The sequence below is a fragment of the Daucus carota genome, chromosome 4 (assembly GCF_001625215.2).
Source record: "Daucus carota subsp. sativus chromosome 4, DH1 v3.0, whole genome shotgun sequence".
Classification (NCBI taxonomy): domain Eukaryota; kingdom Viridiplantae; phylum Streptophyta; class Magnoliopsida; order Apiales; family Apiaceae; genus Daucus; species Daucus carota.
The window spans coordinates 30,754,766-30,775,737 of NC_030384.2; the positions used below are offsets into that span (position 1 = coordinate 30,754,766).

Below are 20,972 nucleotides of genomic sequence, written 5' to 3' on the forward strand. Positions count from 1 at the left end.
ATTTGTGGGGTGTATTCGATTAGGATTTTAATGCATTGTTTTTAACCTATGGATTTTAATGGATTTTGTGTGATTTTGATTTCGTGCAGATTCTTCATAAAATGTTGCCAAGTTAATATAGATTTTTTAGGATTTAAGTACACTGCTTCAAAATCTCATGGATTTTGATGAGATTTCGAAAAACTATACACCGAAGTATCCCACAAAATCCATCATTTTATGAAATCCTAAAAAATCCATCAGCATTTGAATGCATCAGATTTTAATGGATTTTAAACAATCCCAATCGAATAATACCGAATTTTGAAGTATAATTTAAAATCCTAATTGAATTCCACCAGAATTTGTAATATAATTTAAAATCCTAATTGAATACCTCAAATTTTTTAATGAATTACAAACAATCTCAATCGAATATTCTCAGATTTCATGAATGAATGAAAAAAAATCTTTTTAAAATCAAATGAACAAGGGATGGGCATCGGGCCCCTTCGGGTCGGGGATTGCTATACCCGGCCCCGATCCCCGAATCCAAACTCAATCCCCATCCCCGGCCCGATCCCCATCGGGGATTATTTTTCGATCCCCATCCCCGGCCCGATCGGGATTCGGGGATACCCGCGGTGATTCGGGGATTTTTAATTTAAGCTAAAATTTCTTTTTAAATACTTAAATTCATAATTACGATTAGTTTCTAGTATGTCTAATTAATACCTAATCATTTTAATAAACAGATCTTGAATGATTTAATTATGACCTTTTTAGTTTTAAGACTTATATTAATAGAAATAAGTATTAAAATTTATTTCAATAAATTTAATTATATTAAAGAGGTATATAAACATGTTAATAAATGATTATAAACATGTGAAAATCCATGACTGAAGTTGACCTAAAGAGGTATATAAACATGTTAATAAATGATTATAATATATATGTATATAATATATAATATATAATATATAATATATAATATAATAATCGGATCGGGGATCGGTCGACAATCGGGGGAAATCGGGTCGGGGTTCGGGGATCGGGCCGGGGGAATGTGAAAAACCGTACCCGACCCGATCCCCGATTTTTTTTCAAAGTCATCCCCGTTACCCGGCCCGTACCCGAAAAAATCCCCGAATCCCCGCACCATTCGGTGCGGGGATCGGTTCGGGATCGGGCGGGTCGGGATTAATGCCCATCCTAAACGTGTGACATAAAAAAAGGAAAGAAAAAGAGAGCAAAACCCAGTGATCAATAGGCCCAAACACAATTCCATCCCCGAGCCCAAAGCCGCGGACGAATACATACATACACAAATTCTGTATTCCTGCTCATCTTCATTCATACTGTGAACTAAAGTGCGTTTCATCAACACTCACAAATACTCTACTAGCTTCTCACAATCATCGACGATGGGTATGCTTTTTCATGTTTTTGCATATCTATTCTATTAGATCTTCAACTATTTTTCTTTGATTCTTATTTTTTGCTGTTTAATTCATTTTTAGGTTTTTTTATCGCTCAATTTTGCTTCAATTCATAAACGGTGTCGTTTTGTTTGCTCTCTCTTCATTTTAGATGACTTATTCTTGTTGTTTGTGCTGTTAGATAATATCCAAGACGATATCCGAGCGTTGCAGCTTGATTCATCTGGTATGTTTTCGTTTTTTTTGTGTGTTTTTATTTGATATGTGTTGAATTATGTGTTGGACTGTGCTAAATAATAGTGAATACTCGAGAGTCGAGAGATAGGTATTGTTGCTGTATGTTTGTGTGGCTAATCAGGCTATGTGAGAAATTAAATGTGGTGAATTGTGGTGTACTGTTTTTTATAAGTTTGTGGATGTGATTTTTTTTTTGATATGTATGTTTTGGAATTTTCGTGTAAACGGAGTAAAGGAATGTATGCTCAATTGGTATTTTGTGCTGTTTTTAATGAATCCGAAAAGCAACAGATACGACAAGAATGGACTGTATGGTGAGAATGAATATCCACGTTATTGAATTAGATATGGTAAGCGGCTAATTAGGCCATCTGAGAAATTAAATGAGGTAAATTTTGTAGTAATGTTTGTGGATGTGTATTTTTTCGATATGTGTGTTTTGGAATTTTCGTGAACGACTAAATGAATGTATGCTCATTTGGTATTGTGTGCTGTTTTTAATGAATCCGAAAAGTAACAAATACGACAAGAATGGACTTTATGGTGACAAATGAATATCCACGTATTGAACTAAATATGGTAAGATGTGTTTCATGAGTTATCTAGATACTAGAAGTGTTATTAAGATGATCTTATATTACGCAACAGCTTTATAACATAGGATTGAAAAGTATTTTGTTTTATATCTCAGTAATTTATAAATAAAACTGTTCAGTTTTTTATCACTATTATTACCTCACGATGTTTTTACAGTTAAAATTCCGGTTTTACAATTTATCTTACCTATATGACGATTGTGTTCAACTATCTGTGGAGATGATATGGCTGCTGGTTTAATTATAGCAGAAGATAAGAATTTGGTGGCTAATGGAGAAGAATTGATGGCTGATGAAGTTGAAAAATCTGATAGAATGGACGAAGGTAGGTGACATGAGAAAATTATCAGTAATGAAATGTTTAAGTCCACTGAATGTTAATGCTATTATATTAATAAAAATCACCGGGATTTCTGACATGTTTCAGTAACTTTATTATGTGGTTGGATTGCTTTGTAATTGTTCAAATTACTTTATATGGTTTCTTGTTCAAAATTGGTGTTTCATAATTTTGTGACTTCAGCTTCCCAATTTGTTTGCACCTGCACAAAAGCACTGCAAAAATAATATAGCTCTTTCGGTTAAAAAGATCAATCAAAGTACAATGCCTTGCAATATACTAGTATTACTGGTACCACTATATTTTACTTTCTTAAATTACGATCTGGTAGTAGTATATATTATTATAACTTGGGATGCTTGAGTAAACTCTTTATGGATATGAAATGACTTCTGACTGAATTTTAGCAGAAGATAGGAATGTGATGGCTAATGGGGAAGATTTGATGGCTGATGACGTTGAAAAACCTGATAGAATGGACGAAGGTAGGTGGTGTGAATAAATAGATGCTCAAGAATAGTAGGGTTTCAGTTCAAATATTTATAGACACCTACCATTTAATGGCGAATATAAAAATTCGTTAAAGATATCTTTTGACGGATATTCTAGTGCTGTGATTTATAATAGAACTGATATTTTGCATATATTTTTCACTTCAGCTTTCTGAAATCGTATATAGATTCCAAATAGTTGTAACTAATACAGTAAACTAGTAAAGTATGGTAAAGTGTATCATCTAATTAAATTAAATTTTGTTTTTTTGATTAAGACTCAAGGGATGAGGTGCAAGGAGACTCGCAACTACCGCATGTGGAGCCAAGAAATACTGGTGAAGGTTTGTTATACCACATCTATGTTTTGTATGTCTTTCTTTTTGCTAATTAGTCTTTATCATATTTATTTGAGCTATATGGTGCCGACATTGTGTATGCCATGATTCTCTGTTAGAATATTTTTGCTTGGACTAAGTTATAGATTTTGTAAGTCATAATCTTTTTGTTTTTCCTCCTGGATGATATTGCAGCCTGCAATTGTCAACCAAAACATTTTGCTTTGTGTCTGTTATTTTGATTTCTTTGATGGGCCTTCTGCCTTCACTCTTTTGGGCTTGATGTTAAAACATTTTACCATGGAATTTATACTTGTTGTGTTCTTCGTCTCCAGTGGTAGAAGAAGTTTCTGCTCTCGATAAAACTGAAAACGATACTGAAGTTGCTAAGAAAAGACATTTGAATGTGGTGTTTATTGGTCATGTCGGTAAGTTAATCTCCTCTTTTCCCCCCCGTTTTTAATCCAGTAAGATGTTTCTATAATTTAACAAATATGTGGAACTTACCTTATTCAAGTAAAATTGTGCTTCCTGAAATTTAATTGCATGACAAACAATGTTGTAGTGTACTTCATCATTGTTCAAGTATGCTGTTTGTATTACAGATTCAGAATAGTTAGTGTCATTCTTTTATCTCATTGTACGTGTCCTTTGTTGTTTCTTTGTGGTTTCCTTCTCTCTGGCAACTGGCAGGAATATCATTCATTTCTTTATCTAGACTTCTTGTATATTGTATGATAAAGCATCGGTGAGGGATGCGTAATAAGTTTTTATTTTAAACCCTTCAGCATCTTAAATATTTTGTGACACCTGCCTGAACTAATGATGTTCTTCTACCTATAGATGATCGACACCTAATTGTGAAATATTAATGATATGATTTTTAGTATTTTTGTTTCTGGAAAAATTGTGTATGCTATTTAAGATTCATGCCATGCTTGATGAAGTTTAATTCTGCGTTAACTATTAGGAAAATGCTAGAATCGTACTATTGATGCTTAGAAAAAACATACTGTAACCTTGTTTTGACTGGTAGCTAGAAAGTAATGATACAATCATTTTTTCTTAGGAGGTTGCAATTTGTCTATGAGCTTCTTTCATTGAAGAAAGTGTAGATCTACTGAAGTTCAAGAATTAATTTTTAATTATAATATGGAGCAATTCTGGAATTTATAAAGGGTTTAGTGAGTTTGCTTAGGGCGCGGTTTATTATTATTTTTCCTAATTTAGAAGACAATTCTGTGTTTGCTTGTCTTATTTGTACTAACCTCTATCATTTGCTTTTCTTAAATTGAGGAAGAGAGCATCAGAATAAAGAACAGGGGCATTAATAATTCATAAATGAATAATTAGGTAGTAACACTTGACCATAAAGGTGGCTGTCAGTTAGCAATCTTTTTACGATTAGTTTGGGCTCAGATGGTGTTGGAGAGAGTGCGACAAGAATGATAATTATTAGTGAAGGTTGTGATGTGAAAAGTTTTCCTTGTAAAATCAGATTCAGTTACCAAAGGTTCTTACTTCTTATGGACCACGAAGGCATTAATGAACCAAAATTGCAACCCTGGTATAGGGTATAGTTGCATAGAACTCCTAATCCATGTAGTAGGATCTTCTAACTACTTCCATATATGTAAGATGCAAAGCCTTTTTAGTAATACTTCTGGATTTCTAATTACTTCATACATATGTGAATAGGAAACTGTTCATTGAAAGTTCTCTATGTTTTTCTGCCTTATATCGACAGTAATAATTAAAAATAGTTTGATCTGTATTTGATGACAGTCCTTGTATGCTTGGGTAGTCAATTTGATTACCACTACACAATCTTCAGTCATATATGAATTTAAATATGATAGCTGTAGATGAGCTCACTAAAGAAGCCTTTGACTTATTTTTGTATCACATTCTGTATATTTTAATTCTTGTCTTCTAATGGCTGGTACTCTTTCCATTTTTCCCCTTGTTTCTATATCTATTAATATCTAGTTTCCATCTTTTTGTTATCTTTTATTGAAGAATCTAGATCACAAACTAACAAGTTTAGGTATTTTTAGCACAAATGTTCTTAATATGGATGCACTGATGCCTAAAATTTTGTTGATGTATTACTTAAAATAATGGCAGATGCTGGAAAATCCACAATTGGTGGTCAAATACTATTCCTTAGTGGGCAGGTTGATGAGCGTACAATCCAGAAGTACGAGAGAGAAGCAAAGGATAAAAGCAGAGAGAGCTGGTGAGACATCATTCACCTCCCAATTGAAAATTTGTTGAAAGTTTCTCTATTCATCCTTTCATTTTTGGTACATTTTGGAGTTAGAACATGAGTCTGTGAAGAATAATTGCTCTCTTTAAGGTGTTTTTGATAGTATTAAATAGTGGTCTCTCCCTTCCTCCATGCATATACATGATTATGTAAAGAAATGATTTGCATCTGAATAGACATGGGCCTGTACTGGAAGTAAGTTTTCATAATTGGAGATAAAATTTTATTTTGTTATGTTTCTTGAAATGGAAAGCTTATCAGAATTGATGGTATCTAGACCACCTCAAGGCTATCCTTTCATCATTAATGAATTCTGATTATAAGTTTTATCTTAGAAATGATGTTATCCCTTTGTTGCATCAAAATCGTATAGTGCCTGGACTTTCTTTAGAAGGATATTATGGATCGTAGTATCAGATTTTTCGAACTTCACATACTTGGAGACACGTCTCCTAATGATCCAACACACCAATTTGGAAAAAACATATATTATTTTAAATTGAATTACTTGATTTATTTAGCTAGTGTAATAAACTTTATATATTACACTGCTGTTGTACTTATTTTTAATAATAATTGAAACAAGGTCTGTGTTTTTTTTTTTTTTTTGGTATTTATAGCTACAATGTATTCAGGATGTGTAGGTCTTTTGACATACAGCTGTTGCTGTACATTACTTATCTTTGATGAATTTATTAGTAGATGAATGGGGACATTAGACAGTTCAAAAACGTTATATGAGGGGCCACTGTGTTATACATTTATGCTGGCTCAATTCTACTGATAATTATCATTTGTCTTCTTTTTCTGACTTTGCATCGTCTTTTTCACAGCAACCCTAGCTTCTTTCCCGTTTTGTTCCTATTGTCCTCTTTTATTAATCATCTATACGACAATTTTTTCTTGAATCTTATGCGCAACCTTCGATTCCTCCAGCAACACAGAATGTCCGATTTTCCACAAATGGTCCCATCTGGATTCCGTGTCTGTTGACACGGGTACGGCTGGCGAGTTTCAGCATCACATTTGAATTCTATATTTTATTCGAAACAGAACTTACCCAGTATATCCTTTAAAATTATGGGTTGAGCATGCAGACCTTACCTCTATTACTCCTAAGCTGTTTTTCTGAAGATCCCTATATCATAATTTCTTTTCAAAGTTCTTTAGAAGTAAAATGCTAATAATAATAATAATGTATTTGGAAACTTCTAAATTCAGGAGCTGCTGTAAAAAGGCTAAAAATAAAAATCTAGAGCACATAATAACATAAAAGGTAAATGAATTACTAGAAAACAACCAAACACAAATTTAGATCTGCTGAATGATTAACCTAATAGGTCACATCATTGCTCAAACATTTAAAGTCACTCACCTGAGTCAATTCTTAAAAGTGATGGTTAGAAAGATCTATAATGTTTTGGAGTATTTCGTTTATGGGTTTTATATCAAAGTGACAAAGTGGCCACCGTTATGTCAAAATATCTCAACTAGTATTCTGATCTCTACGGGGACTCGTTTAATGCACTCAAATCACTAATATACCACTCTTTTAAATTTTGAAAAGAAATAATAACAAAATTGGTGATTTTTTCCTAATAGATTAGTTTTAGACCTAGTCAATTCCCGTTTTTTGGTCTGATCGCTAAAAATCATGTACTATATGTGTTTTAAGGTACCTTTGCATGTATAATTTTGAATTTACTTTTATCACATGAGCAACGTGTAATAAACTTCATCTTGTGACAAGTATCCGGTTAAGTTTTCTGTCAATGTATCTTTTAGATTTGATTAAGTAATATTAAAAGTGATTTGGGTGTTTAAAATGAGTCCCTGTGAAGATCAGATAGTTAGCTGAGATATTTTAACAAGAATGATGGCCACTTAATATAAAATCCTTTCTTTTTATTCATGAATTTATTTGTTTTTTTCTTCACTACATCGGACAATATAGAACAAGTAACCACAAGCATTGTTATCAAGTCAACGACTAGTCGTCAACTAGTCGACAAGTCATTTTATAGAAAAAGTCGAGCAACGACTTATTTAGTCTGGCGACTTATTTTCAACATATCAGTGTCTCCCTAATCTTTGTATCATTTCAACTTCACATTATTATTTCCTTTCTGTCACTACTTTTTGGCTTCAGGCTATGTAATATTTGTATCATTTTCAACATATAAGTATATCTTTAATCTTTGTATCATTTCAACTTCACATTATTATTTCTTTCCTATCACTACTTTCTGGCTTCAATTTATATGTGAACTAACAATCTGCTACATCGTATACATCTCACTGTTGCTTATTATCTTTTACTTTGATTCAAACTATAAACTGATGTGCGTTCAACTATATTTTATATATTAAATCTAGTAAAAATATGTATAAGAATGATTTGTCGACTTTTTACGACTAGTCGGGCGACTTGTCGACTAGTCGATTCCAAGGTATCCGGGCGCCGAGGCTCGACTTGGCGCCGTAATAAGCTTGATCACAAGTACCAGGATAGCGAGCTAAAGAACTAAATATAGTCGTAAATATTAACATGTGAACAATACTATTAAACTGGTCAAGAAGCTTTGGTTGTGTTCTTCTAAAAATTATTTTTAAATTTTCATTTATGTTTTTTATTATAAATTTTTTAGCTTTTTGAGTGTAATATGTTGCTAAACAAAGAAATATCTGATGTGTTAAATAAGTTCTAGATCTGAACTTGATTTTGTATTTTGATCTTAAATAACATCATACTAATTAAGTATTGGTAGTAATATCAAATCGTGTCACTAAAAGGCTAGTCTTAGTGTAAATATTGTGCTTACTTTTGTATATGTGATGCACATATCATTTTGTTATTAATTAATGTGACACACATATCATTTTATTATTAATTAATATGTATTGTTATAATGTACTCAAATATACATCGGTCATTCGGTCTATTGAAATATTTTTATCTCAATATCTTCATTTTTATTCGAAGAGTTAGCCAACTCTTGGGTTAACTTTGCTCCACTGTTTTTACATACAAAATTCTTTTTTTGGCTAGATTAATGTATGTAATGGGCTTGTTCCTAAATTTGTGATCTTGTTTGCTGATTATTGCTAGGTATATGGCCTACATCATGGATACCAATGAAGAAGAAAGAGTCAAGGTACTATTTTTGTGCTAAATTGGGAATGTTACCAGTTTCTGTCTTTCTGATCAAAATGTGATATGAGTAAAAGATAAAACGTATTGTAATTACTCTTTGGTGTATAGTATCCTTTCCACCTTCCCTTTTATCTACTATAGCATATCCTGATAAGAACACATAGCATGATTATCTCAATTTACTCAATAGAATTTCTTGAGATTTGCTTGTATACGAGTTGTGTGTTCAATGAGGTGTATGAACAATGATTTGTTCTTTTTCCGTATTTTTACATCTCTATTCTTTTCAGGTGAAATATTCTTCCCCTTCAGCATCACACACACACACACATATTGTATTCTAATGTTTTGCTTTTCTGTGTAAATTGTAAGATAGTGAGTCAGAATTCTGATTGTTTGATGTTCACATTGTATTAACTGGATGTTTGTGCCTATATAATTTAATATATAACACTTTTATGAATGGAAGCGAGTGGTTGATGCTAGACCCTACGTGACTACGTGTAGCCATAAAAGATTGTTGACAGTAGGTTACTCCGTGTATCAAAAATTTCTGCCATCTACTGTTTAAAATTGTATAGCTTAGCATCTGCCCAGTTAAACTAGGAGACTTTATTATACTATAGTGTAAATTATTAGACGAACTTTTACATGAAATTGGTGTTTTTTGATATAATATTATTTTTATTGCAGGGAATAACAGTTGAAGTTGGCAGAGCACACTTTGAAACCGAAACAACAAGATTTACTATTCTTGATGCACCGGTAATTTTCTCCTCCGATTTGTAGCTTTCATATTACAGGATGTACTGTAGGCTCTGCAGCTACTAATAGAAAAGCTAAATTGTTTAAAAAATTTAAGAGAGATTTCTTCATTCTCTTTTTTTGATACTTCAAACAGAATTAGAAAACGTGAAACACTAAATTCGGCAGAGGGAGGTCTACAGTACTTGAGAACAGGCGCACATGACTAGGTTTAGAATTTATATATACTGAGTTTATAATTTGTGTATGCCTGAAGTTATGGACTTCAAAGTGATTTCTGACTTTAAAGTTTAAAAATGTGAGTTTGTGTAGTATGTTGGATAGTAACGGTTTAAGAATGCTTGTTTGTGTAGTAAGTTAGTGACTAAAAAGTTTAAACAACAGCATATGATAAAAGATAATATTATCATTCACATGTACAACTTAAATTCATTTTTATTAATAATATTCACCAACTCACAGCTACTAACCTCTCATTACAATTTTAACTTCAATTTAAGTAACTTAAAGTAAAGTAAAGAGGTGGATTTCTTGAGTAGTTTCTAGTTCCCCTGATTGGCAGGTAGAGTATTGAGTTTTGAGATTGGGAATGTGAACATGCTTTTCACTGTCTGAAATATAAGGTTATTCTCAGGGCATATGCTGTGCATTATACAATTTTTATCTTAATCTGTACCAGAACATCTTTTGTTCCAGCACTAATATTATTAGTTATAATGAGGTCTTGTCATTTGGATGTTATACCATTCCTGTATGATTATGCTTGTACTTCTGAAATTCGTTTAAATTATTTTTTGTAAACCATTTATTGTAAATTAATTATTTTTCCAGGGTCACAAAAGTTATGTACCAAATATGATTAGTGGTGCATCTCAAGCTGACATCGGTGTGCTGGTAGGTTACTGGTGCATTTGCTTTATTGCAACTCTACAATGGTATAGCGTACTATGTGGATTTTGTTTCTTATGTCTTTGCATTATTTAGGTGATATCTGCTCGGAAAGGAGAATTTGAAACAGGATATGAGAAAGGTGGGCAGACTCGTGAACATGTCCAGCTTGCAAAGACTCTGGGTGTCACTAAACTCCTCGTCGTTGTCAATAAGATGGATGATCCTACAGTGAACTGGTCAATAGATAGGTGATTGACCACATTTATATTTTGGCATTTAAATCTTGTACCTGCTTTGCTTACTGCTAATTTATATCCCAGGTATAACGAAATTGAGTCAAAAATGACACCATTCTTGAAGTCTTCTGGTTACAATGTGAAGAAAGGTAAATGAATATCGATACGTCAATTTATAATCATATGTGCCTTTCTTTGGTTGAGTCACCCCCTTTGGATCTATGTTAGCTATTAGATACTATTAAATAATGTAGCTGGAACATCTGGCTTGAAATAAGTGGAAATCTTTTTGTTTATTTGGCTAGAGCTTGTTCTGTTAGATTGTATTGGGTGTGGTAGATATACGGATTTGACAAATATGATGATACGGGGGATTTGGGTGTGGGAGAATATGCTATGTATAAATATATTGTAAATGTATGATTCATGTTATATGGATAAAATGCAGTTTGTAGAAGTAAATTTGAAGTTGGGATTCTGCAAATATCTCATTCTGAAAAGTTAAGAAAACAGTTTATATTAACAAAATGATAATTATTTGTAAGATTATGATGACAATTATGCCAAAATTATTTTTCAAAAAATGACAATATACGAGTAGAATTTACATTTTATGCCACTGCCCCATCCCTACTCTATACAGGGATACCCCATTTAGCACAACTTATACAGTTATACCCACATACAGTATTCCTGTTCCCCTTCACCACCTATCGTTGGATGACTTGAGCACCCCTGTTTACCAGTGTTGGTTGCAATGGAACTGGTGAAAATAAGTTGAATCTTTTTGTTAAATATAGGCGTAGTATTTGTTTTTTTTTTGCTCAATCCAGTCTACCAAACTTTTTACTAAGATCCATTCGATCCAACCCTTATACTAGGGCAATATTTGTTTCAGTGCAGATATTATAGTTTATTGGTACAAGAGATAAACGAACATATGGTGAAAGCACAAATTCCCCATTATCTAGTCAAACCTTTTGAACCTGTGCACTTTGATTTATTTAGTTAGCCTCAAGCATATAATCATTTTTTATTTATCTGTTTTTTTTTTTTTCTGTGAGTTGTAGATGTGCAGTTTCTACCAATTTCCGGGCTTCATGGTTCAAATTTGCAGACAAGAGTGGACAAATCTGTTTGTTCATGGTGGAAGGGTGCATGCCTCTTCGAAGCCCTTGATGCAATTGATGTTCCTCCTCGTGATCCAAAGGCCCCATTCAGGTACACAAGAACGTATATTGGTGTTCTTAACTCTTGATATAAGAACCTTGATATTTTGAAATTTTTGCATTTTGATTTAGTTGTATGAAATGGTGCATATCTGTCACTCTGTCAATGTGATATATGTTTAATTATGTAGACTATCTTTACATCTCACCTTGATTTTGTTGTAGGTTGCCCATTATTGACAAGTTTAAAGACATGGGTACTGTTGTTATGGGCAAAGCAGAATCTGGTAGCGTGAGTGAGGGTGATAGCTTGATGGTCATGCCAAACAAGGTGCAGCTATACACTCTTATATATGTATATGTGTTTCACCGAGTGCGAGTTATTTTATATTTAGGATTGGATTAATAAAGTATTGGTGTACAGGCTCATGTGAAAGTTCTTGCTGTATATTGTGATGAAGATAAAGTTAGGCGTGCTGGACCTGGTGAAAACTTGCGTGTCAGATTATCTGGGATCGAGGAAGAGGTTATATTGTCTGGTTTCGTCCTTTGTAGTGTAGGTGCGTGGATCCTGTTTATATACACTAAAAATTCGAGCATTTCTTTTACAAATTGATTAATTGGACCCGAATGACACACATATTGGATGTATAAAATAGCATTTGATTGTAGTTATGTGCCTCTCTGCTATACATTAACATGGTCTTTGTACTCACTATTTTACTAAAATCTTGGAAAGTGATGAAGATAAGTTGCAACATCAGGAAAATCACGAATAATTTTCGTATGGACAGGCTTAAAGAAACAGTACTATGATATTTTATAAGTATTACGAATTGGAGAATTGTAGGCTCATTAGTATTTCTCGAAAGCTGTCCTTTTAATTATGATATTTATTTAACTATGTGTTTGTTTGGTCTTTTGTTATTATTTTTTAGTCTTATAGGCTGATTTGTCATTGCCTATCTCATTTTTTTAAAAGGCGACTATAGCTGACCCATAGTTTGTTATTTATATGTGAGTTGAACTAATATTATTAGATGTCCACTGTTTCTTAATGCTAGCTGTTTGTCTATGCCTTAAAAGCTGCTACTTTATTGGATGACCTGTGCTAATATATGCATTTCTCGTTTTTCAGCTAGGCCAATTCCTGTTGTCACTTCTTTTGTTGCCCAGTTACAATTCCTTGAGGTTCTGGACAATGTAAGGGCTGAGTTTGATCTTGTTTCATCAGATTGATCTGGCTCTTGCGTTAAGTTCTTTTTGTATCTCACTTATATATGGTTATCGTAGTTTCACGTAACATTTTTATTTCAGGCAATTTACACTGCTGGCTACAAGGCAGTATTGCATATTCACTCTGTTGTAGAAGAATGTGAGATTGTCGAGCTAATGAAGCAGATTGATTTGAAGACTAAGAAACCTATGAAAAAGAAAGTACTATTTGTGAAGAATGGGGCTATTGTTTTGTGCCGGATTGAGGTAACTACATTTAAACCAAAATGATTTATGAACTTGTAAATATTTTTGCATAATCCTTTCGATTTTTTCTAGATTTTTGAATGTATACTGTTATTTACTTTATATTCAATATAATTTTGAAGTCACGTTATGAAAGCTTAATCTTGTTTACATTGATCTGTCTTGAAAGTAGACCTACCTGCTTTTGAGTAGACACTTCATATGAATATAATGTTTCCAAACACACTTGTACCTAATTTCTTTTGCATATCAAAATTTTATATTATTTATCATAAGAGTTGTAATTATGATATAAAGAGAGCAAATATTCTGAAAGGTAGGTATACGATGAGCAATAGGTAAACCCTTTTTCTAAAGGGGGGATATCTTCTAAAATATTAAAAACTGCGTGAATAAGATAGTCATGTTCTTTCTTAGTCCTTATTTATTGTGTATGGCTTTATTATGTCTGCCATCTTCGTTGATTTCAACCATATTAATTAAATGGTTTATTTTGTATTTGTGATTCAAATGTTATTGTAAATAGGAGAATGAGTAAGTTGGTCACTGGTATAGTTTGTTGTGTAGATTTCCTAACTGTCACGTTTACCAGGTGAACAATTTGATATGCATTGAGAAGTTTGCAGATTTTCCGCAACTAGGACGGTTCACTCTCCGCACTGAAGGTGATATTGTTATTCTGCATTTGTTTTTTTTTGTAAATTTAAGTAATTCTCATAATCATTCCATGAAACTATTCATGGCCACTAGAATAGTAAAATGCAAACACGTAAGTGGAAGTTAAGTCTTTTTACCTGAATTGCCTTTTTTTACAGGAAAAACTGTTGCGATCGGGAAAGTAACCGAGCTTCCTTCATCGAGTAGTAGCTCATAATCAATTTTGGCAAATGAGGTAAAGTGGACGTCTTCCCCCCTCTCCCTCATGAATTGTGATTATCTGGTCTCGTATCTGAGGTACTAGGCACTTCAGCTTGTCGACTGGTAGAACTTAACTTATGTAGTCATGAGTTTTAAAAAGGGTTAAGTGGACATCTCTACTTAATTAACTGAAGAGGGTTAAGGAGCAAAAAAACCCTTTTGCTTTAGGTGTAGGGAGCACAGCCATATGATTTAAACGGGCTAAAATATTGTGACTATCTAGTCTCGTATCCGAGGTAAAACTAGGCACTTGAACAGACTGATAGAACCTAACATATTTAATTAAAGAGGGTTAAGGAGCAAATACCCTTTCATTATTTAAACAGGCTCAAATACCCCCCCCCCCCCCCCCCCCCCCCCCCCCCCCCATGCATATTGTTTTTTGAAATACTTGATACCAATAAGCATTATTATGATGACAATGATAAATAATAAATCTATTTTGTATAAACAGGATTTTATTATTTGGAAAAACAAATTCAATTCTATTTTCACACTAACATTAATTTAATGAAATATATATAGAATTTTATTATTAAAATCTACGTCATGTATACTAAATATTAGAAGTTCGGTGGTGGTCGGTAATTGGAACTAATTTTAAGACATTATTTGAAAGTTTTCTAAATTAAATCTGTGTCTGCTAAACCTTATACTCTACAAAAGCACAAATAGAATAATAAGAAACTCACAAAATTCATCCGTTTCAAAATTACAAATAATATAAATAAGAAATTATATAAGAATATTTTTACATATAATGTTAAAGTTATAATTATTACACATTTGAAGAATATTACAACAAATATAAATTATAGAAATATTAGGAATTCTCATGTGATGCACTGGATGCAAGCATTTAGCCTAGGGAATTTAATTAGCTATAAAATGATAAATCTCAGTCAACATACTAAATTTAAAACATAATATAAATTAATTCGTTAATGTAAAAATGTATTGATAAACCACGCCTAAACCATGGAAGCTTTTTTGCTCCTTGACCCCTTAAAAAACTGAAGTTGCGTAATTTCTTTGTGAATCCCTAGCGCTGTAGTCTAGTAAATTTGTCTTGACAACAATATTCGGGGTTCGAGCCTGAGGAGGCATCTGTTTGTGTGTGTGTGTGTGTGTGTGTGTATGTGTGGGAGTCTTCTTTTATATTTCCCTTGCTTAACTTAATTACCTCTACTACTTCTCTCCCTTATATTGATCTGTTCATATCAGGCAAACAGAGGCAAACTGAGTTGAAATACAACATTCTGGTGACAACAGCATAAACAAAGCAGCAACAAATGAGTTTACTTCTCACAGAATCACTTGAAGCTGAATGCATTCCTTCGATTTTTGATATATAAGCATGTTACATCATGTTGTCGTATTCTACAGATGATTAGCTAAATATGTATCTCTGGTGACCGTGTGTTCTGTACCATCTAAAAAAGATGTGATGTTGGTTGCTTGACCGTTTAGGGTCAGTGTATAACCTTTTTTGGTCTTGGTGTTAGATTAATTTATAATTATAGTTCCTGGATTTATTGCGTCTTTTTGGGCTAAACATATTCTGCATCATGCTAAGTTCCTCATTGATTTAGTAAGCATTTGGAAAGTACAATATGGATTAATGTGGTAAACATTGGTGGACTAGACATTTGGCATAATTCTGATAAAAGATAATAAATTATTTAGGGTCAGTTTATAACCTTTTTTTTTCTCTTGGTGTTGAATTAAGTTATAATTATATTTGCTTGATTTATTGTGTCTTTTTGGGGCTAAACATATTCTGCATCATGCTAATTTCGCAATTGATTTTGTAAGCATTTGGAGAGTACAATATGGATCATTTGGTAAACATTGGCGGACTGATTTTGCATAAGCTGATGAAGATATCAGCTTAAAAGAGAACATAATACTCGGTTCTACCTGTTTTGAAGTGGTATAATTTCTTAGGTTTCCAGATAACGCGTTTTTTTTTTCCTTTTTTAGTTAAAATTTTTTGGCAAAAGTTTGTTGTAATTGTGGTGTATTAGGTAAGGATTATACATACTACGTGAAAGTAGTTTCCCTAGATGACAGCTTTTGTCTAAAAGTTGTTTCTAGAAAAAAGTAAGCCCCATACTTTTTCATAATTCGGTTTTTTAGTTTTTACAGAAAATAGTAAATCACATAATTTTTTTAAAATTAATTTTTATATTAAACTTAGTTCAGTATAACAAAAATAGGGTTAGTGCTCAAATTGGTCACTGTACTGGAACAGTTGGCCTACCGAGCCAAAAAAGTTTTAATTTAAATAACAAAGCATCTAATCACTTACAATCACATAAATAATCTTAAAACAATTTTCAGCGCCGGTAATCTATTGTTTGACTCTAACGGGAGGCGTTAAATCTCAGTTGCTTTTACCTGACCCGTTATTAAACCCACCCATTTTAATAAAACCCGTCCTGATCCCCACCCTAATTACATATATCCGTTACAAATATTTGAGCGCGTTATCGGTGACCTAGCTGAAGCAAAGAGGGAATCACTCAATCGAGGTACGGAATTGGAGTTTGTGATCATATAATCAAAGATCGAGCTGGTGGAGATGGATTTCGCGTCGTTGTGGAACCCCGAGCTACTGGACATGAACGACCCAAAGAATCGGTAAGTGTGTATTCATATATATATATATATGTGTGTGTGTGTGTGTGTGTGTGTGTGTGTGTGTGTTTACAAATCAAAGTATGAGTTGCATGTTTTGTTGCAATAGTATAATCGTATGTATGTTTAGAAATGACTGTTCGAATGTTTGGGTCTTGAATGCTTGTATTGTGTTTGGTTAATTTCGAATTTTCAGGAGGCCGTATAGGCTAGTAGTGTATTATGGAGGTGGATTTATGACCTTAGCTGAGTATAATTATTGTGGGAAATTTAAGAAGGTGTGGAATAATGTTGATTTTTTAGCAATGACAATAAAGGAAATTAGGGCTAAGGCTAGTGAGGTTGTAGGAGATGAGGATACAATTTACTACATGAAAGATGGGGTAACTCCAGATAAAGGGTATGAGTCACTGATTTATGATGAAGAAATTGAAAGGGTGGCTAGGGTTTCAAGATTCACTGGAGTGGTAAAACTACATGTGTATCATGCTTATCAAGTTCCAAGTCTAGGGTTCACAATAGCTGGATCTGAAGAGGGGGGGGGGGGGTTGTTTGTAATGAGGGAGGTAGCAATGTTGGTGATAGAAGAGATGGGGGGGGGGGGGGGGAGTCTATTTTTGATATATTTAAGGAGGGATATGAGCTTGAGGATGTTGGAGGTGTTTACCCAACCAGTGCTGATATGAAAAACAAGAAATTCACTGCAAGGAAGAGATATTTGAGCAAGACTCAAGACAAGGGGAAAGGGAAATCAGTAGTGTTGGAAGAAGATGGGGACAATGATGATGACTATGTGGCTGAAATGGATGAGCAAGAAGATGAAACTGATGATGACAGTGGGTATGTGGAGGAAGAAGATGAAGAGGAGTGGCCATGTAGTGACACTGAGCTAGCTGATATGAGAAGAATGAGAGCACAATTGAGAGAAGAAAATGATGCACTAGAGAAGAGTCAGAGCCAAGCAAGAAGAGATTCTTTGAAAGGGTTGAGTGGACAGAGAAATGACTCTAGTTTGCTTAAAGAGCCAATTTATAATAATGAGTTAGAGGAGGAAGAGGATTATGCTTATGCAGAGCCAGCAGTAGCACAAAAGCATAAAGCAGGGGCACATGAGGTATTTAACAGAAGGAGATGTAATTCTTCTACCACCAATGATGAAAAAACTGAGGGGGAGGCCCAAAAAACAAAGGAGAAGGGAAGGCTGGGAAGGTGCAGTTAAGAAGGGGAAGGGCAAATTCAACAGCATGACTAGATTGGGAAGAGTCATGCACTGTACTATCTGCAGGGAGAAGGGGCACAACTGAGGATACTGTCCAAACAAGCTAGAAGGCTATGTTGAACAAGCTAGGCAAAAGAGGGGTGGAAAGAGAAAGGTTACAACTGAGGATGATTTAGAGGTTGAAAAGGAGCTGGAAAGAAATGAGGATGAGGCTATGACTGGGGAAGCTGAGATGATGGAGGAAGCACTTAGAATGAGTGCAGAGGAGGTATTCACACCACCCCTACCATCCAGTCAACAACCAACACAGGTACATTGGCTAGCTGTGTGATTGCATATTATTAACATATGCATATTATTAACATTTATTTCAAACTGTTTTTATATTAGGTTCCAGCGAACTCTCCTTCAAACCCTCTAGATGCAGCTGCAGGGGGGGTGAAGCTACAAGGGGCAGTCAACAGACCAAAAAGAAGAGGGACAAGGCTTTTATTCATCCAAGAAAGAAGCTTTAGTTTATCTTAGTGGGAATCTTTAAAGACTTGTTTTCTATGAAACTTTTGTATTATTTATGCACTGTAGTCAGTCATGGACCATGACTTTGTTTAACTGCACAGTTACATTGGTTAGCTGGATTCTTGATTTGATTGACATGTGCTGCTTTTGGTTATATTCTCTTTTGATTTGGCTTTTTATTTCCTAGGAATATTAATCCACATATGCTTTTTATGTTCTGTTTATATGGGTGTGTGCTTGTTTTAAAGTACAGCTGATGATGTCTCTGTTAAAAACTTAACAGAGACTTAACGGAGGGCCTACTTGAAAGTTTTTAAGGGTACAATTAGTTGACTGAAAACTTTTATGGCTCGGTAGGCCAACTGAAAGTTTTAGTCCAGTACAGTGACCAATTAGAGCATTAACCCAACAAAAATATCACACAACCATGTGATCCTGCACTTGTCAACGAGCAATTGTCTCGGAACTACCCGATCCGTTTGACTCACATTCACGACGTCGGATTGACAAGTTCAAAATTCACCCCTGAGAATAGGATGGAACAAATTATAACAATTGTATTTTACCTATAATAAATAACGGTTGTCAAATTATACTCTGTGAATTTTTTTTATGTTTCTAGAAAGAGCATCTCCAAGGGTTGAAAATTGTTAGCTAAAAAAATTATACATAACAAAGTATCATTCAATATATTTGTTAAACCAAAAAGGCAATTAGGTATAATTTTAGCTTATAATAATTATACGTAACACCATTGCAGTGAAAACCTTCACTGTTAGCAAAAAATTTGTATAGTCCATTTAGATAAGAATTATAGCTAATGAGTTTAGATAATAGCCTTGGAGATGCTCTCAGTCCCTAAATACTTTTCCCATTTGGCTTTATCACGTTTGCCACTACACACTTTTGATCATCAATATCTTTGATTTTATATTACTTATTAAACATAAAATCTTCACCGTATTAAAGTACTCATGAATACAAATCCAACAAGATCACTCATGACTATATTTTATCTTATAGATTAGACGTAAATTAGTAATTTGTCTCGTGTTATGAACAGTGCCGACATTTCAAACGAAAAACGTTTTTAGAGACGGAGGGAGTACTTATCAAAAATCATCAAACACTGTGTTAAAAGTAACCTTAAAACATCTTACAAGAAATAAGATTGAGGGAATGAAGTACATGTCTTTGTAGTATTCATCGTCTTACTATGTAAAAAGATTACTAAACTCATAACCAACTTGCAGTTGGGTCACTAAACTCAAAAAACTTGTAAATGGATCACAGAACTAAACTTAACTTGCAGTCAACTAACTAAATTAATAAAAACTTGCATTTAGGTGTAAATTTTCAGTTTTCCCTCCTTGTGGCCTTTCATTTATTCCGTGTTTTAAGTTGCCACTTCTGTGACTAGAGTTGTTATAAGGACGAAAATTCCACGACGACAGCCTCGTCCACGATGGCGACCATGGTCTCATCCAACTCTATGCATTTTGCTGGAATGTCGTGTTATTTACTTTTGGTAAGGGGCAAATCTCGTTTGACGGGACTGATGATTTTTAATCACCAATTCATGATTTTGCTTAGCAACAAGGAGATCCCAAACATGATAAACTTGCGCTCCTTGTACATCTTCGCTAAGTTGATATTATTGGATGAAAAATGGATAATGTTTTGTCTATTTTTTTCTCTCAGTAACTTCCTCACCACACATAATGAGCCTAAAACTTATTTTGAATAGGGCATAACTATATTTCCGAACACTCTTAAAATCTTGAAGTCTTAGATTTGCCCAATCATTTTTAGTTTTAGGTTGATAAACTAGTTTTTGATTATCGAACCTATCCTTTAAATTTTTCTATAAAATAAAGGGATCCTCGACTTCTAAGTACTCCTAAGTCTTCATGCATGTCGTGTCAGAGAAAAGTAACAGAGGTAAAGTTTTCTTCAATTATGGAGGTGTTTTTTATCTTTATTGTGTTGCGTAATTTCTTTGAACCCAAGTACAACTTTACAACTTGTACCCACAATAAATAATTATCCCCAGAAATGTCCACGCACCGAAATACAAGTTTGTAAGATTTGTCATTATAATCTATTCATTAGAATTCATAACTATTCATTTGGTTGTAGCAGAATTCAAGAAAAATGTATAGAACTCCGTAGATATAATTTTTAGTTCTCGAACACATATCTGAGGTATATATTTGATATTTATTGGACTTTAGTGATTCAAGTGATACCCCGTTAAGTTTGATGACTAATTTGATACCAGCCCTTCACT

General features: G+C 33.6%; 2 protein-coding genes across 8 annotated transcripts; both read left to right on the forward strand.

Moving 5' to 3' along the window:
• The first annotated feature begins 1,240 nt into the window (after nt 1-1,240).
• LOC108219193 (uncharacterized) lies at nt 1,241-15,849 on the forward strand. Of its 7 annotated transcripts, none has more exons than XM_017392503.2 (20): nt 1,241-1,410; nt 1,603-1,647; nt 2,505-2,579; nt 3,005-3,079; nt 3,364-3,429; nt 3,759-3,851; nt 5,551-5,662; nt 8,802-8,847; nt 9,540-9,611; nt 10,443-10,505; nt 10,596-10,750; nt 10,823-10,887; nt 11,809-11,959; nt 12,133-12,238; nt 12,332-12,467; nt 13,046-13,110; nt 13,225-13,389; nt 13,982-14,054; nt 14,205-14,281; nt 15,532-15,849. In XM_017392503.2, exons 1-19 carry the CDS (start codon nt 1,407-1,409, stop codon nt 14,261-14,263), a joined length of 1,626 nt encoding a protein of 541 aa, XP_017247992.1. In that variant the 5' UTR covers nt 1,241-1,406; the 3' UTR covers nt 14,264-14,281; nt 15,532-15,849. The 7 variants fall into 7 exon arrangements, with proteins under 7 accessions (XP_017247992.1, XP_017247989.1, XP_017247990.1 ...); XM_017392500.2 differs by having other exon boundaries at nt 1,272-1,410; nt 2,502-2,579; nt 3,002-3,079; XM_017392501.2 differs by having other exon boundaries at nt 1,272-1,410; nt 2,502-2,579.
• A 1,042-nt stretch (nt 15,850-16,891) lies between these two features.
• LOC108218072 (uncharacterized) lies at nt 16,892-18,836 on the forward strand. Its single transcript, XM_017390995.2, has 4 exons — nt 16,892-16,950; nt 17,144-17,414; nt 17,579-18,476; nt 18,557-18,836. The coding sequence occupies exons 1-3, from the start codon at nt 16,892-16,894 to the stop codon at nt 18,164-18,166; spliced, it is 918 nt and encodes a 305-aa protein (XP_017246484.2). The 3' UTR covers nt 18,167-18,476; nt 18,557-18,836.
• Nucleotides 18,837-20,972: the final 2,136 nt, after the last annotated feature.